At 45.6% G+C, this 18634-nt stretch overlaps 1 protein-coding gene and 1 long non-coding RNA gene across 4 annotated transcripts in view; both read right to left on the minus strand.

Annotated features, from left to right (window-relative positions):
• Positions 1-1692: 1692 nt before the first annotated feature.
• Positions 1693-3335, minus strand: LOC134092330 (uncharacterized). Its single transcript, XR_009940202.1, has 3 exons — positions 3103-3335; positions 2754-2807; positions 1693-2528 (listed from the first exon to the last, which is right to left on the minus strand). It is a non-coding gene; the product is annotated as an uncharacterized LOC134092330 (long non-coding RNA).
• Positions 3336-4900: 1565 nt separating this feature from the next.
• Positions 4901-18634, minus strand: part of si:ch211-236d3.4 (protein FAM107B) — a 23635-nt gene continuing 9901 nt past the window's right edge. Inside the window, exons 2-5 of one of the 3 annotated variants that reach the window (XM_062545870.1) lie at positions 18067-18124; positions 11596-11821; positions 7270-7420; positions 4901-6810 (exon numbers count right to left, since the gene is read on the minus strand). In XM_062545870.1, coding sequence (XP_062401854.1) covers positions 6694-6810; positions 7270-7420; positions 11596-11821; positions 18067-18124 — 552 coding nt within the window. In that variant the 3' untranslated portion in view covers positions 4901-6693. Of the gene's footprint in view, positions 6811-7269; positions 7421-11595; positions 11822-16482; positions 16767-18066; positions 18128-18634 lie in introns of those variants that run through there. The other 2 variants (XM_062545867.1, XM_062545868.1) reach the window with 2 other exon arrangements.

Consider the following 18634-nt stretch of genomic DNA (forward strand, 5'->3'; position numbering starts at 1 on the left):
CCTGACAGGCAGGAGCTATTGTAATCCAAAGGCCTAATGGGATAACCATTGTTGACCCTGTGCTGGCGACATCAGTCCATGGACTCTGCCTCTGTAATCTTTCAGACAAAAGCTGCGGATTCCTGTCATCCATAGAGAACTGGTCCAACCAAGACGGCATAGTGCAGCACAATAGCTTTGTAATGCTCTGGGCTCAGGCCTTTGATCAGCAACATGCCTCGATTGGTGCCACAACCGGAGAGGAGAACGTGCAAATGAACAAACAGGGGAGACCTGTTTCACACTCTTAACAGTAAAACCTAGCAAACTGGCTGGCCACTGCAGAGGCAAAATAAATGGAATAAACTGTTCACACATTACAACCATCTCTAGACTCTAGTCTGTTCCTAGTGCTGGAATTGGTCTGATTGATTTGGCCCGGAGTTGCCAAACATCTAGTAGACCTTCTTTAGCAACTAATATTTAAAGATGTATACAAACTAACAGTGTAGCCTATAGGACATTATGTATACTTTCATCAAGTGGACATTTAAACTATCCTTCTTTCTGTACTCTATGAGCTTAATGAGTTTAAGAGAAATGTGATGGCAATGTCACTGGCATTTCAAATAAGAGTTTCGTGAAAGAGCATTTCCGCCACCTGCTGGATGTAATGCAACGTCAGGCTATTAAGTGTAATCTGGTGTTATCGCCACAAAACACACACAAACAACAAAGAAAACAACGCAGAAACGAATCTCGCAGTCATCTAAACTAATTAAGGCTAATTAAATTAAACACGGACCCAGGCAGTGCACACTTGTACCAGTATATCTTCCTAAATAAAAGATCAAGCGCTTAGGCCTACTTCTGAATAAGTTCCCTTAGGGTAGCCCATAAATACACCGCCTTAGCAGGTAGCAGCTTATTTTAGCCACTACGGTAATGACTTCGGAAGGATGCGCAAACTCGAGCCAACAGAACTGACAACTGACACAACAATTCGGTCTGTCGAAGTTAGGTCAAAGATGCAGGCACACCTACAGAACAGCTCAAGGTCAACCTCACCTGACCTAAATCAACCCCTTCAGGTCACTCTTCATTTTCAATACAACAGGTAAGTTGGTGAGGACAAAATTCATATTAATGCCATTTCTACACCTGTGACGGACAGTTGAAGCATTCAGAACTATGCAGAATTATTCTTCTGATGTAGCCTAGTTGCTTTGCGGCTTCTCTCTCTCTCTCCCCCCCAGAGGTGGTCATCTCCATTTCCCTAATCGTCCGACCATGTCGTCTCCCACGGTATAGCTGACACCCTGCCATACTTACACGTCTGGCATCACCTAGCAACATCTCACCAGGGACTTCTTGGAACAGTAGAGGCAGACGGTGTTGGGTGTCCTTATGGAGGAAAATCTTGTAGGCTATTTGTGCCCAGTTCGCCTCAGACCGCAGACATTATGTGATTTGAAGGGAGAACACGCGTCGCTAACTTAACGGAGACAACGCTTAGTGATATTATTTTAGCATCTATCTAATATCATTTGCCTTCGTGTCAGGACATCACCAATGGATAAAAGTATCCAACAGGGGGCAGTAGCACACAGTGAGTAGCAGTGGTTGAGGGCTGTCATGTAACAATTCAAGTGTCCATATAATAATAATGGCACAATGCAAAAAGGTCATTTAAATTTGTTTATTTGTCGCATCATACATGTTATTCATACATAAAAGTTCGATATAAATGGTAATACATGTCATTAATTTGATTAATTAACTATGTTAATTAAACATAACATTCACAGTAGTTACACAGCCTACACTGATATAGCAAGTGACATGTCTCATATAGCAGTGGTTCATGTCTTTTCATTGGCTCAATCTAAACCAAAATTAATCAAAGTGTTTTTTTTTCTTTTCTCCCCCTTTTTTAGTTATGCATGATAATTGTAGGCACACACAACTTAGCACCATTGATGAACTGCTTTGATGAAAAGCTATAGAAGTTCAATGGGGATAGAAATCCATATCTGAAGGATTTGAAGTCTTTAATCTCTGTACTTTACTGGCAGTTGGCAGAGAAGCAAAAAAGGAATGCGGCGCCTAAAACGCCTGATTGAATTTCTCTTGACATTTCTGACATTTAAAGCCAGCTCTGATACTCAGGACTTGTTCACTAACAGTCACTGACATTGTTGCTATCACTGGATCATCTGTCACATTTCAAATTTTCTAAAAAATAAAAAATAAAAATAAAAATCCAATGTTCAATAAGGTCTACCTAAGATATCTATAATGTCTAAATATTTGGGTAACTTCATTTAGTTGAATGAACTGGATGCCTTTAAATACCATCCTATTGCTATTCGTACATAAAGGGATTCTGGGTCTGCCCTTGTGTCTGGTCAGTAGAGTAGTATTCCAGACCTTGACTCCTCTTGCACCGCACCACACCACCAGGCTGTCTCTGGGGGTAGCTTTCCCTACGGGTATCTGCCTGAGGGCTACATGCCTGAGCCCTCATCCTCAGCCCCGCTGTCAGCACCCTAGGCACAGGCAAGAGAGACAGAGAAGTGAGAGAGAGTGAGTGAGAGAGTGAAAGAGAGAGAAAGAGAGAGAGAAAGAGCATGACTTCTCAAAAGAAACATTTTGACAGACAGACGGACAGACAAGTGTAAGAAGTAAACAAAAATCTACAGCTGTAGAATCATGTATCAGTCAATTAAATAAGATGAATCAGAATATGAGGTGTTTCAATAGCTGTCTCTTACCAATTTCATTCCGTTTAGTGCCCCACCAGTGAAAGCCATGTTTGAGTTGTCGTCCTATTAATCACAATCAATTGCAATCAAGTTTTTTTTACTGGATCATGCACTCATATTTGCTCCATAAATGATATTATAGCATACACATATATTATTTAATGTAATATCATATAAGGGAAGAATTTGGTCTTTTAGACTGAGGTAAAATATTGGACAATTTTAAAGCTACTGTATATAGCATACCACATTGATGATACACCACATTTGGTGCATTCATCTGACACAAGAGGAATACATGCATTTGTAAGTAGAATGGTAATAGCAGTAAAAGTAATTCTTTGCTATGTGCTCTTACGTAGTCGGACTCGGCCTCAGGAACTTCTTCTGACTCACTGCTCTCCATACTGCAGCCTCTGGGGAAGCATTTGGCTGCGCGTCTCTCTCTGCCACCTTTCAAATACTCACTTGCCGATGACTTCCTCAGCAGAGCTACAAAGTGATGCAGATCTCTTTAAAAACCTTGAGACATCCATTCACAGTGCACATGACCTGACACATCAACTATCTTACATGGCTTGGAAAAAAAGGCACCCTAATATGTTCAACTGGAACCAGTATATCTTCAAGTATATCTAATCAGTTATTCACGTGTCATTTGAATTCTGTAATTCGTCAGTAAAGACGCCGTGTGCTGCCTTTGGTACCACGTCCCATCAGATGTCTTACCTGCCTCGCAGATGTAGGTGGTGAGCACCATGAGGAGCAGGGATGCGGCTGAGTCGACGCGGAGCCCCATAGCGACGCTTTTGATGGCAGTGCGGCGGCCCAGGAAGCCCCCTGCGCTTTGTATGGGCTATGCAGGAGAAGGCCACACCCCTGCCTCCTGCCAACCCTCACGTTTGTCTCTCTCTGTCCGTCAGCCCCGCAGGTATAGCCGCCTCCCTTCCCTTCTCCATCATCCCCCCCCCCACACCCCCACCCCCCCTAATGGACAGAGGCGGCCACAGGGAACACTCTCATTTCCATAGCTTTTCGACTCAGGTGTGCATGGGCAGGCCCGATAAGAGGGACCACTTTAAGATGGAGGCAGAGATTCCATATATTAGCCGAGGTGGTGAAGGGAACGTCCTTTGCCAGTAGGGGCTTTGGGAGAGAATCAATTAAGCGGCACTTTTGTTTAGGCGACGTGAAGACAGGGGGAGACAGGGACGCTTGTTGTTCAGAGTCACAAGTAGCTCAGGTAAAAGTGTGAAAGCTTAGGAGCCTGTGAAAAACGGTGGCACTGGCTTCTCGCTTTATGTTGTTTCGGCTGATTCGGCCATTTTGGAAAAGAAGATACTTTCCTCTCTCTCTCTATCTCTCTCTCTCTCTATCTATCTGTCTCTCTGTCCATCTTTTTCATCTCCTAAGCTGACGTCCAGGTCAGCTACCATTCAGTTCAGGTTCACCTGCAGGCGCGCCTCAAACAATTAGCCTCCTGTTTACCCGAGCACAACAAATCGGATCCTGAAGATTCATGGGGATTATACAGATTGCAGGGTTGATAGTGCATGTTTTTGGACAAAGGGTCCTGGGATGCCCTATATCGTATTACGGATTTAAATGCCTGCGGTAATTAAGACTCTATCAAGATGGCAGCTTTGGTCAAGGATAGTGACTTTCCATAAGAACTCTGGTATGTGAAAAATAATGACCCTGCAAACCTGTCCATATTTACATCTTAGGAAGAGGGAGGTTGGAGAAGTAGGTTCGAGTAGCTGTTTAACATTCTTTTTGCTCAGCCATAACTCTCAATAGTCTCATGTCATGGGTTTGTAAAATTCCACAGGAAGTACTACTAGTCCCCGATCCTTTGGCCTTAGAAGAGGGTGGCTGGCTCTTTCTAAATGGACCCAATAGAGAGGCCTGAACTTGATATCTCATTGTGGAGTCACTGGTGCATGATGGTGGAACGTAGCATTTGAGCCACAGCAAGAGCCGCTGCTGAAGACATAGAGCGAAAACAAGAGTGCCAAAGGAAGTATGCCTGTTTTGTAAATTAACTCCGGCTTGCTCTCAGTCCTCACTCGCGTTCAGTCAAAATATGAATGCATGTTACATTGCCTCTCCCACTAAACAAACAAACAAAACAAAAACTGTCAGTGAGACTGTGTAGAGTTAATGTTTTATTGTTATATAAAGTAGTACATTCTTTTCCTCGTTTAAATTGTACACATTGTGATGTAATTAAGCACTTTACACTTGAAGAGTGCATTGTTATGATTAGATATTTCATGAGACATATAAACCAACATGGCACCCCACCCCCCAGCCCCAAATTAAAACAAAAAGCAAAATCAAACAGGAAAAAAGGAAGAAGTGTCTACAACAAAATGCAAGTGTACTGACTGACATTAAGTGGCTTGAGGACAATTTAAAGGCAAAAAATAACACTATGAAAACAAAATGGCATACTCAGAACACCTTAATAAAGTAGAGTACTGACTGGTTTTCCTAAAACTGTGAAATTATAAGACGGTATATCATCATTCTTATATATAAAAAAATCAGTTATGTTACTCAAACGATTATTAAAATGTACAATTCTAAAGTGCCCAATGAGTATTTCATTCTTGTAGAAAACAGTGTTGACCATTGTTTAATTGTCATACAAACCTAAATACGTTGAGATAACTACAGAAAAAAAACATGTTTTTTTTTGTATTTCAACACACTGATTTCGATGCTGAAACACTGCACTGCAGCTGTGACTGTGGCCCGTATGCCTCAGTCAGCTTTGTACGCCACTGCTGTGCACAGCAGTGAAGGCACTGAAGTGGAGACAGGCAGAAATAGTCTCACCTCCCTCCTCACACACCTGACCTGATCTGGGACTGCATACACCCACTGTGTCATGACTGTGCAATGGCAAGTAACTAGAACAATTCCAGAGCGTATTTACAAAATGATGACAAATGATGATATTTGCGTTCCTTTCAGAAGGGGAGAAAGAGTGTGTTCTATCTTTATTTTACTTCTTTTTTTTTTTTTACTCTAAAAAGTGACTTGTGCCGATTGTATCTGGCGAGGAAAAGTGTTTTAGGTAGTCTCTCCTGCAATGCGTCTTCTTTAGGGTATTTGGCAGCTGTGAAATTAACAATCCTCGCACTGTGCCTGGTTTGATGATAACACTGTTTTATGCCCCCTGATCACTTGCTCCCGAAGGCTGTGCCCACACTACTCACAACAGCTGGCATACATTAAACAGAGAAGTGCCTTAATGCCAAGACACAAAGACATATTTCTGGGTCATAGCAGATCCGTCGAACACATTCTGAGAACAGGTTCATCCCTCATACAGCAGAAACTAAAATCTCCACACACTAATCTCTCTTTCAGATTCACTGAATTATTCCTTATTTCAGACTTCTTTGGGGCAATCCCCCCTCCCTCCCTCAAAAAAAGAGATACGTAGCACAAAAGCTCATACAGAAGGGTTCAAACTGTACATTCCGGTCCTCCAACAATGTCAGAACTTACTGTAACTCATCATTTTAGGACATATCATGTGCATTGTTCTTTTCCTTACCACTCCACTCCTTTGCGTTGGTGTAGTCGGACTGAAAGGGTCTATGAAAATGGCAGGTTTAGCGTCGTCCATCCCAGGCCGTGCTGCTCTGTGTGTGTGTGTGACGGTAAAGGCATCGGTGGCCGTGGCCAGCTCGCCTCTCCAGGCCCACGGTGTTGTACAGCAGCTCTTGTGTCATGCCAGTCGCACACACGCACGCACACACACACACACACACACACACAGACACACACACACACACACACACACACACACACACACACACATACATGCACCTGTATCCAATCGCACAAGCCGCACAGAGCAGAACACACACTGACGACGGACGCCTACGGCTCTCCTCCGGCTCTCAGCCGTGTGGCTCATGGGTGCCTGTCCTCACACCTCTTTCTCCCCCGTGTTTATAAACGACGTCCTCCTCAGGTTCTCCTTCACCTTGATGAATTCAGGTGCACTCTGGTTCCCTGTTTCCTGCTCCTCTTGTTCACGCTCCAGCTGTAACAAACACACACACACACACACACACACACACACACACACACACACACACACACACACACACACACACACAAAGGCAAATGCATTTTTACCAAACAGTGTGGTGCACTGATAACCCATAATTGTCTAGCAGCTCTACCACCTACTGTAGCTTCTCCTTAACCATCTTAGCATAATAATACGACTGTAGACTGTTCAGAGTTTTCCGATATTTACAATTACCCAGGGTATTGAGGCATATTTAATTTCAAGACTATCAGGGTAATGGAACACCACCAAACAAGATACTGTAATACAGACTATTCTGCTGCTATCGTAAATATTTGCCGGGCAGTGATAGTACATTATTGGTCCTAGAGTCACATTGAGGCCTGGAGCAGAGCCAAAGCACTAATCCCCTGGGCAGGTCTTTTTAGTGTTAAACGTGTGTGCTGGCAGAGGAGAGACTTTTCACACCTCCTCCAGCTCGCGCCTCCTCTTGAGGAGCTCCTGCTCCAGCGGGGAGATCTTCTTCCTGGCCTCGTCCTCCTGCTTCCTCTGCTTGATCATCTGTTCCCTTTTCCGCTGCTCCAGAACACGCTGCAGCTCTGGCTTCGTCTCCACACCCCTGTTGGAAGAGAGTGTGTGTGTTGGTGGTGACGGTAGTGTGCGTGTGTGTGTGTGTGTGTGTGTGTGTGTGTGTGTGTGTGTGTGTGTGTGTGTGTGGTGATGTGTTCGTGAGTGTGTGTATACAGTATGTGTGATGGTGGAGGGGGTAGTGGTGTGTGTGTGTGTGTAGATGGGTGTGTGTGACAGAGGGAGGGGGTAGAGAGAGAGAAAGAGAGGGAGAGAGAGAGAGAGGGAGGGAGAAAACAAATCAGCACAGATTGGACTATCTCTCTTATGCACTTGCCTTCCAGCAGAGGGCCCTCTTGTTCCACTCAAGGACAAAATCCCACCCATCTTATCCAGCACTCTTCTGGATGAGCATGTCCACATAGAGATCTAAGATCCAATTAAAATTCTGAAACATGAAACATGTTTAACATTTTACACTGTAGGCCCCTGATGTTAATATAATTGCTAATGCTATTGCTAATAGACATTCTCTTTTGTGGTATTCAAGGTTACAGCATGTTTTTTTATTTTACAGAATATTCTCTTCGGTCTGCCTGGCAGCCAATTTATTTTATGCTTGCAGGGTGTTTATTGTTGTTATGACAACCATGGTGCGATGCCCACAGAGGAGGGATGGACTTGTGGCGTGTGAGGTCAAGACTCCAACTTAATTGAAAGACCCAAATGCTTGTTGTCAGTGACAACTGGCTTGGCGAGGGGATCCTGTCCGCTTGACAGTTCATTGTCTGTAATAAACTTAGTGTGGATAATCACTAGCTATTAGCGGGGGAGCCACACCCATAATCCAGCCTCTGTAATGCCAACAGATGCTATGTGGAGTGTCAGTCTGTCGCTAAGAGAGAAAACATTGGATTCCCCATTGCTATGCTCTCCCACTTCCCCTCTCTTGCTGTCGCACAGACACACACACACACACACACACACACACAAACTGTCCACACTGTGCCTCTCCTGACGATTCCTAATTAAATTAAGCGACTGTGTCTCGTCCCACCTTGGGGAGGTGGTAGTCGCGGGTCTTTTGGAAGGTGAGAAACTCGGGGGAGTGTCGGAGCTGCGGAATGCACAATTAGCACCGGCGCTCATTTAGGCGCTGTCCGTCAAAACCGGTTTGGCGCGGGCGCGACGGCAACAAACAAACAAGGTGGCAATTAATGAGGAGACGGGAGGAGTGCATCAGCCTCCCCCCCTGAGCAAACAAGCCCGTCTAGAAAAAAACACTTTAAACAGGTGGAGCAATGTCACGCATAGGCACATTCCATCAATACCCTGCTAAACATCCTGCAGATGGCTAATATTGACTCCCTGCTCCCATCCTTCTTCCCAACCTTCCTGAAGGGGATCTATGGACAGGATCCTATTTCTTCCAGTTGTCTCTAAAGAGAGAGGATAACATTGTACAAGGATAGTGACATTTGACCCGGTTTAGTGTTGTTTGTTGTTTTCTGTCTTTCTTCTCTGTCTTTATTTTTTCTCACTCCACTCCTCTTCTTTTCTGTCTGTTCTTCTCAAACCTCAGTGTCACTCAAAGGGCCTTTTAGAGAGAGAGAGGCCTTATCTGTTGAGTGACAGTGACTGAGGACAGGGCGCGGCTCAGTTAGTGACCCAGTTCCTGCTTTCACATCTCTGCGGCTTATCTGAGCTTGGTCCTGTCAGAAGGGTTAGCCTGAATGGGCCAGCTCTGATTAACACTCCTCGGCCAAGTCTCACAGAATACCCCCACCTCCACACACGCACACACACACACACACACACAAACACACCCCACCCCCTTACTTCCCCTCACCCCCACCCCCTCCTACGGCGCCATGCCAGCGTTGGTGCCAGTGTGCCCCAGCAGATACCTCCTTAATTGCGAGCCTGGCCCCCTGCCAGCTCAGTCTGCCGCACCTCCGAGACGCTGCCCGCAGCAGCCGAGCGGAATGAGCTCCCTCACCTCCCAGCGCTTGGCGAGGGAATCATCTGATACGTGCCCAACCCGGCACGGCGAACCGAGACGAGACGAGGCGCAGCAGCACTGCCGCAGCGCCGCACTGTCGCTTTAGTCGGAGATATACTCACACCGAGGTAACGTTTATCGTCTCCGAGCGGATCGATAGAGGAACTATATTATGTGGGTTTTCAAGCCAACGGGTCCCCATTATGGAATACTCTGGCAGAGTGGTTTAAAAGTCCATTTTGGGACACTATATGCTCAATGCCAGTGCTTGGTGCATACAGCAATGGGGGAAAGAAATGGAGGCGATCACACATGGAGGTGTGGTAATGGTTGCGTTTGGTCAGTGCGGACAGAACAGTGTTTTGTCGTTCTCTGATTATACATTTGCACACATGCACTGACATGTTGAGGTATACAGAACAACTTCTGTATACCTCATTTGGAAGGACCTGTGCAGAGATTTGTGTGCATGTATATTATGTACTGTATCATATCACTGTGTGTGTGTGTGTTTGTGTGACTGTAGGTAAGTGTGTGTTACTGTGGGCAAGTGTGTGTGCATTTGGAGAGCTTCTCCTGAGCTCACTATGCACAGGCAGCAGAAGAGAGGGCGTAGGGATAAAGAGGCTTCTGTAGTCCTCTCTATGGGCCCTGAGTTCCCACTGTCCTTGACTGTGGGGCTTGAGTCCTCAAGCTGAAGGGATTTGCCCAAACATTTGAGGGTGAGTGGTGGGGGTGGGGGTGAGGGGTGGTGGTGGTGGTGGGGGTAGGTGGTAGGGGTAAGGGTAGGGGAGTGCGGTGCATTTTAGTGAGCCGTTACCTAGCAACAAGCGTACACCAGCGAGGGGGCTAATTTCGAGGGCTGAGGCAGGGCGCTGCCACTGCATAATGGAGGGCCTACTTTTTAATTTAACATTTCTCCTTTCACTTTTTGCACATTCAGTATATATCCTCTTCAAATACAGACATAAAGCAGCAGAGAAACTCATTCCGTAAATATTAGGACGTACCGAATGTGTTAAAAGTATAATAGGAAAATGGATGACTGTAGTGGCGGGTGCCTTAAGGCAACAATATGACTGATGTAATACCATTGGAGTAATGGTCTGATAGTCCAAATGACATCTCCTGTGAGTCACCCATACTTTACACAAGTCTGACAGTGTGTGCTCCCCATCAAAAATGCACCCCTAAGTACTCGAGGCCTTCTGGGGCCCCTAGGGAACCTATTTCCTTGACTCAACAATCTACTACACCCTGTCCTGCTATGTTTTACATTTCCTGTTTCCGTCTCTCCAGCTGTGCATTCCGCTGACTACACCTGGACTGGCCACAGGAATTTCTCTGACTGTTAGTGTGTTGATCTCTCTCAGTGTAGCCCAACATCCCAAAGTAAGGCCCTGCTAAGGTTACGGCAGACTATGGGACCTAGAGGCAGTGCTGGCCCAAGAGCTGAGGATTGTGCAGGGGATTGTGCTGTGCTCTGCTAATGATGTACACGCATTGTGCTTATGCTGTATATGCCGTGCACCATTTCTCTCTCATAACACCCATGTCAGCCCCATATATGTGGATGACGTGATGTTTTCTTATCGCACGGCTATATTATTTGCCAGGATTGCCTCTCCTCTGCCACGCATGCCTTACATAATGGAAAAGCATATTTTATAACGGTTAATCCAGGATCTGTGCTTACGCAGTGGCAGCACATCAAAGGGCATTAAACCAACCAATCACCCATCATGTGGTGGCGAGTGCGATTTACTGCCTCTATCTAGCTGACCTTCTGTGAGGGATGATGTTATATATCTATATAGTCCCTTTCAACAGCCTGAACAAACATGTGCGTTCCCAAGGCATTTCAGGTGGCACAGAAAACAACATTGAGCTAATGGTAGCTTGAGGACAAACAACAATTTAAAAAAAAAAAAAAAAAAACAGTACAAACAACAACATTTTGTAGAGCATTTTCATTTCAAAATATCTGCGTTGGTTTTGAACAGGAACAGATTTAAAGGGTCAATATGTGTGTTCCTTTGTGTGTTTATGGAGGATGGCAGTTGTGATGATAATGATATTAGTGATAGTGCTGACGGTGGTGGAGGTGACGGTGTGTGTGTGTGTGTGTGTGTGTGTGTGTGTGTATGCGTGTGTGTGTGTGTGGGGGGGGGGGGGGGGGGGGGGGGGACATTGTGTAAAAAGCATATCCGAGTGAGAAGTCCTACCGTTTCTGGTTCATGAGCAACTCCCTGTGAAGCTCCTGATGGCTTCTGGAGGCTTTCACTGGATTAACAAGCTTTTTGGGCTTGATGAGATCATCTTCGTCTTCCATGTAATCTGGCTGAGCTGCATAGCTAGCCACTGGAGGGACATCTTGGTAGTTGCTGAAAGGGTCCCTCTGAACCACCTCTGACTGGGGAGCCTCCCATTGCAGGTCTGCATAGGCAGATGCTAGAGAATCAACAGGCAGAGACAGGAGAGAGAGAATGAGAGAGAGAGAGAGAGAGAGAGAGAGAATGAGAGAGAGAGAGAGAGAGGTACATTAGATGTCTCTAGTCAAGTGTGTCTCTGAACTGCAGGTAGAAATACTTGGCAAAAACAATCATTTAATTTTAGGCAAATTTTCAACAGGGAGTCCATGGGGCTTGGCAATAAAGAGCCCAAAGCTTTGGCCGTTTGGCTCATTTGCCTTATTCCATCATGCAAGTGCATATTTGCAGTTATAGGTAACCAGGCGGAAGAATGGAAGGTGATTTACTGGGCACTTAAGTTTATTTATATTAGATACACCCCACAGAAATTCTCTGGCTGCCTTGCTCTGCCTGTCTATTGACTGACTCTAGGGAATTTCATACAACCTCCAAACTGCCACGTCAACACAGCCTCCTTTCATTAGCTGCTTGTGTTGTGTGTGTCACCATCTTTGTAAGCACTTTGTTGGTGTTATACTCCGTGGGCCCCCTAGCCATTGCCTCTACCTTAAACGTCTGCACTGAACACCCACTCCTACTGTAGGTCCCTCGCCCCTATTGACAGGAGCTTAGAGGAGGGACCTGATCCTGGAGAGATGCTGGAAAATAGATCAGGTGTCATAAGCCAGCGCTGAACAATAGTAGGCTTTCTCACAGGGAACCAGAGACATGCGAGCTCTTCAATATTAGAAAGACACCTCAGCTGTCACAGCACCCCCCAGTCAATCCGATCAAAACGGTGCTGCAGAGATTGGAACGAATATGTGATGTTTGAAAATCACAGTGCCCACACACGTTGTCTGTCAGACCCAAACTATAGACTTAAAATGACTTGAAAAGAGTTTTAGCCAGACTAGATGGGATTTGTGACATGCTGCCACAGTTATAAAGGAGGGTTACAGTCAAAGTCCATCCATTTTTTTGTGTGGATCTATCGGATGAGACTGACAGAGAGAGAGTAAGAGGAGGGTGTGATGGCCCAACCAAATTTTGCTGCAATGCCAACTCTGCCATCTGGCAGTCAGTGGAGGACATTCATCTACTTACAAGTGGCCTTCCAGAGCTATATTTCTCCCCTTACGACTGGACTGAATCACTGCATCTTTTAAGAAGGGCTCAGTTAGACCACTGGCGACTGGTCCAAGACAGGGACAGAAGAGATCTTTGCCAGAGAAAATATTATGTAACACTGAGGTGACTATGAAAAACAGCTACACTTGAAAAAAAGACCTCGACGACACAGATACAGACAAGATTAATTTCTTGCGACTCAGTTAAGCTTGAGTGATGTTGAGATTCACAGTAAGACCATCATTAATCATCAAAGACGTGTGGCTTATCCCTCTGCAGGAAGACCACATAGGGTTGCGTACGCTGCTGGTCACTAGGAAGGAGGCAGAGATGGGTGGCCTTGGTGCTCACAGCCGAATGTAATTACAGTAGCCAGCTAAAAGGGCACTCCACAGGTTACTGAGGAACTGTTGTCTGAAAGCAGCTTACAGTTTATTGTGTGTGTGTGTGTGTGTGTGTGCGTGTGTGTGCACACGCATGCGTATGTGTGCACACGCATGCGTATGTGTGTGGTCTTTGTACAAAAGGTAAGTCAGGCTTTGAATGCACTGAATTGACAGGCCTTTATGTTGTATAAACACAAACATAGCCTACAGTTCATTTGTCTGTTGACAGTACAATAGGTGTATATGGGTCTGACAGCGTGTGTGTACAAGACTGCATTCCACCATCTTTTCACTAACTGAGTAGCGGACACAGAATGGGAGAACTGCATCAGTTGTCGCTATTCCCATTCAGGCGCGTTTCGTTTGCCTCGATTCACTACGAATCGACGGCATGCTCAGAGCGGCTCAAAGATCAGCAGAGTCTCAGAAGCGACGCGAGCAACCGGATCTGCTTGACAAATGTTCATCTGCAGAGCTGACCCACCATCTATGCTGCCATTGATTTTATATCTATGTCACGGACACAGTGCAACCGCAGAGAGCTTTGTGTGTCTGCTCTGAAAGTGAATATCATCCATACTCAGTGGGCCCATGAATTCTCTATATGGCCCTTGTGACCTTCTTTGTCCTTGTAAGCTTACTGGATTTGTGCTTACATTTTTCCTCTCCCGCAGGGTCCTGCTAGGGTCTAGACAGGGTGAAGCAGCAATTTATTAAGTCCACCCAAATATATCAAAGCTATGTATACTGTATATATTTTCTCTGTGAAAATAAAAATTCAAAGTGACTTTCGGATTTGCAAACACTATCTTGAACAGATGGGTACATTGAGGATTGCATTAGCATTGAAATGGATATGGTAAGTCAGTTTAAATGGAGGATGTACAGGAAGTCTAAAGCAATTATGAAAAAAGCCGCAATTAATGGCTCAAACACAGTGTGTAATTAGGTATTTTATCAGTCTGCAATGCTGTTTGAAAAAAAAAAAAAGAAGAAGACAGTTAACGTGCAGACTGCAGCCTCCCTATGAAGTTTTCACTGGTGAAATCATAACAAGAATGCAATAAGGCGTGGCGTGATGTCATTTCTGTGCCTGTCAAATGAACAGCACATCAACAAGCTTTTTTTCTCCTCCATTTCTGGCTCTGCTTATATACAAACAGAGCACAAACGGTTGCCATGGCGATGTCATCTTTAGTTGAGGATGCCCAGAGCTGCCTCCCTCCCATGGGGTTGGAAGGAGGAGAGGGGGGTTTGGGGGGATCTTTTCCCATAATAGTCTCTGAAGACTGACCCCCAATTCACCATGAAGTTCAGTCTCTGGCTCGGTCAGGTCTTTATCATGCAAAAGCACCAATCAGCACCCCTGAAAGGACCCCTGCGCTGCGACGAACTGCGTACTGACAGGCATGAAAAAGGGGAAACATAAATTTTAATAGTGTGTGGCTCTGTCTCTTAGATTGCTTTAAGGGTTATGAGATTTCTTTTTTCTCTCATGCACTGCAGGGTTGGGTAAAGTGTGTAAATAATAACGGTATGTACAGAACATTTGGTTCAAGTGTGTGTCTGTGTGTGTGTGTATGTGCGTGCATGTATTGTATGTGACTGTGTGTGTGTGTGTGTGTGGAAACAAATATAGCTATATACCTGCATTTATTCAATATTATCAAGTGTGTAAATAATAACGGTATGTACAGAACATTTGGTTCAAGTGTGTGTGTGTGTGTGTGCGTGCATGTATTGTATGTGACTGTGTGTGTGTGTGTGTATGTCTGGGTACAAAATTATAGCTATATACCTGCATTTACTCAATATTATCAACTCCCTGATAACTGTGCAAACATGTTAAGCACACATCACATGGCCATTGATGTGATCCCCTTTGACTGATTTGCTCTGTTCATGGATTTTCGAGTAACTATTGCCACTAGAACAGACCGACCAGTGCAATAAACGGGTACACATGACAGGTATGGACTGTAAAAGATTCACAGTGTGTTACTCAACAGTGGTCGCAAAGCCAGAGGTGAAATGTGTTAAAGTTCACCTCCCCACTGTTTGCTCAGTTCTGACAGGATACTCCGACAACGTCAGTCATGTTTCAAAGCACCACGAATATTATTTTACACCCGCTCACACAGACATAGAGCATATCACGCACAAGCAGCTAAATGACAGACAGAGACAGACAGACAGACAGACAGACATACAGACAGACAGACAGACAGACAGGCAGGACTCAAAAGATGAAAGAGCCCACTCCACTCCTCTCCTTGCCTCATCAACTTCAAGTTCAAAGCTAAATGGCTCTCTTGTGTTTTAGTGGATCCCTTCAAAAATGCCCTGAGGTGCTTGAGGCTGTTAAAGGTTCCAGTTGTGACTGCTCCAGTGGGCAGTCTGTAACTACATGACAAACAAGCCCAAACAAGCTCTCTCTTTTTCTCTCTCTCTCTCTCTCTCTGTCTTCCCACTCACCCAAGTCTGTTTTTCTGGGATTGATTTAGTGGTCTGGTTTATATGGCGACACACAACGTCAATGACATCAGTTGAGCTGTGCATGGGTGAGGACGATGACTGAGGCCTCTGCTGGAACAGAATGGATTGTTTTGCTCCCCCTTGGGTGATGTGCGTGGTCTCTGTCTGGCCCACCACACCCAGTGCCAAATTACCCCCGGAGTCACTCCTAGTCCACTGCCACCACCATGGGATGTGGACTGCCATTACAGTTAGCCCTCCTCCACTCTTCCAAATAGGCCGGCACAGACACACATAGCAAACTCACTGATTAACCCACCTTCAGCACAGGCTCTCTCTTCGCTTGAGAGAAAAGTAAACATTTTGCCATGTTTGCACTGTGACAAGTTCAAGTTGGTGCAGGTACAGTACAATGTCCATCTGCCAATATCGACTCCAATACACACAGTACATCACCACAGCAACCTCTGAGCCTTCAAGTCAAACTTAAAAAGGAAACCTCTGTCTGACAAGTAACACTCTCTGTGAGGAAAACAAGCTTTTTTTTCTCTGTGTGGCAGTCAGTATAAGGCATCCTCTCCCTTGCAGCCACAATCACAACAAACCAGTTACATAACACTTTAGCCATACTGAGAAGTCACTTCTCGTAGTGGTTAAGTGACTGTTGACTAACCTCGCTGATAGCAGTAATGGTGTCTCTCAGTCTTACCTGACTTGACCAGTACTTCCCTGGGCCTCCCCGGCTGTCCCTCTGGAAAGAGGCCGTGGCTGTGGGTGACTCTCTGAGCCATGTGGTTGTGTGTGTGTGTGAGAGAGAGACTGTTGGTGTGTGTGTGTGTGTGTGTGTGGTGGTGGTGGTGGTGTGTGTCTGTGTGTCGCCGCTCCGACTGTCAGTGCAGAGTCCCTGCTCTGGGACTTTACATGGCTCTGCAGGGGCCGGTCAGAGGCTGTGCCGCAAAAAGTCCACTCCACACACACTCTCTCTCTCTCTCTCACACACACACATGCCTCCCTGTCCTCGCTAGTGTAAACAGTCACATGACCTTCTGCCTCTTTACAGCCCCGCCCCTCATTCTCTCCCTCCCCTCCTTCGCTTCCCTCTCTCTCTCTCCTTCCTTCCCTCTCTCTCTCTCTCTCTCTCTCTCTCCCTCTTTCTCTCATTCTCTTGCTCGTGCAGTGTTTCGGTCTTGAGCGCGCTCACAGATTCACGGGGGTCTTTTGCAGTCAGGATTAGCGCGGTTCTTAAGCTCTCCCGCCTAATGCCCATATTAACCGTCTGTCAGCTGCGTGTTTTCCATCTCGGGGCAAAGGCTGCCATACGGGGAAAGTGACTTGAACAGAACAGCAGGGCTTTTTTTCATGTCCCCAACCTCACTGAAATGAAGACAAACCCTTCTCATGCTCTCCCTGTGGACACAATCGCTTGGCAGCGTTTAAGCAGTGCTGCACAACCACACTGAAGTGATTTGACTGTATCAACTTCTCATTTTTATATCAGTGTTCACATCTTAGGATTGTTATCAATCGTTGGAGGTAGCATTTGTTTGAACATGCAAACGTTCAAAAGGTCAGATATGTAAATTATATGCGAATGGTTTCATTAAAAAAAAAAAAAAAAAAAAAAAACTAGGCCAGACATGTTAGTTTATCTGCAGCCTTTGCATTTGTCTAGTAGTGAGATGACTCTACAACTTCTGTGCTAGAAAAGCCAGTACACTGAATTCATGTGTTGTAACATGTTATGCAATGTGTTCACAAGCTGTTGTACATGCAAATGAGGAAAATGTGCCAGTTTTAATGTTTCAACTTCATCCTAACAATAAATGTGACAGACAGGACACTGACAATCTCTGTAACGTACTGTAGCATGTAATGTGTGTAATGTCAGTCTATTGAACATATTTGCTGACCTGTAAACTTAAGCACAGGGGCATTTTGTTTTCCTCAGTCTTACCAGCCTGGCCCATTTTGGACTGATAATAATTCATGAGTTTTCCAACCGGATACTTTTAGACCTTTTGTTCAACTGAGACTCAATTAAAAACAAAGCAAAAAAAAAAGAGAGATCTACACCCGTTCAGCACGTGACGACGTCAACAACATACCAGCATGTGATGTGTCAGGGGGGGGTACTTCACCGTGAGCTACGGTAAAGTCAGACCACCAGGTCAATTACTTGAGTGAATAGAGGAGGGCCGAGCTGGCAAAGCCATTGTGATTCACAGGAGCTGCTCTGTGCAGCCCTTGGAGGCCGCATTGTTCTTGTCGGGGTGAAACATGAGAGCGGTCTTACCTTTGCCATTCAGGTGGTTTCCGTTTTTCACACACTGGGGCTCTATGCTGTAGGCCTTCTTCTGCCAGAAAGGGTGGGGCAGCGGGGGTGGAGGTGGTGGAGGTGGTGATGGTGGTGGTGGTGGTGGTGGTGGTGGTGATGGTGGTGATGGGGTGGTGGAGGAGAGGCGGAGACAGAGAGGGAAAGAGAGGAAGTTGTTCAGGTCAGTTGCATTATGGCAGACTGGCTTATATACAGCCAGTCTATGTTGCCTCATACATGAAATGTACTACTCTCAAAAAAGACATTGCTATCTTCTGAGTCATAAAACAATAAAGACTACTCCCCTTCTCTGTGCTGTTAAGATGTATTAAAAAAAAGAGAAACACAAACAGAATCATCCCATCCCATCCCATCCTATCTCCGCCATTCTGGCTCAGATAACTCTCACGTCTTCTCACCCTCCTTCCTAGACCACAGAGCCGGTCTCCCCTCTTTCTCTCCCCTCGCCCCCCCCGAGCGAGCGAGTGAGCCCTGAAAACACAGGCACTTCACAGGGCTGAGGCGAATCCCAGGCAGCCCCCTTTGA

This window comes from Sardina pilchardus, chromosome 9 (genome assembly GCF_963854185.1).
Source record: "Sardina pilchardus chromosome 9, fSarPil1.1, whole genome shotgun sequence".
Taxonomy (NCBI): Eukaryota; Metazoa; Chordata; class Actinopteri; order Clupeiformes; family Clupeidae; genus Sardina; species Sardina pilchardus.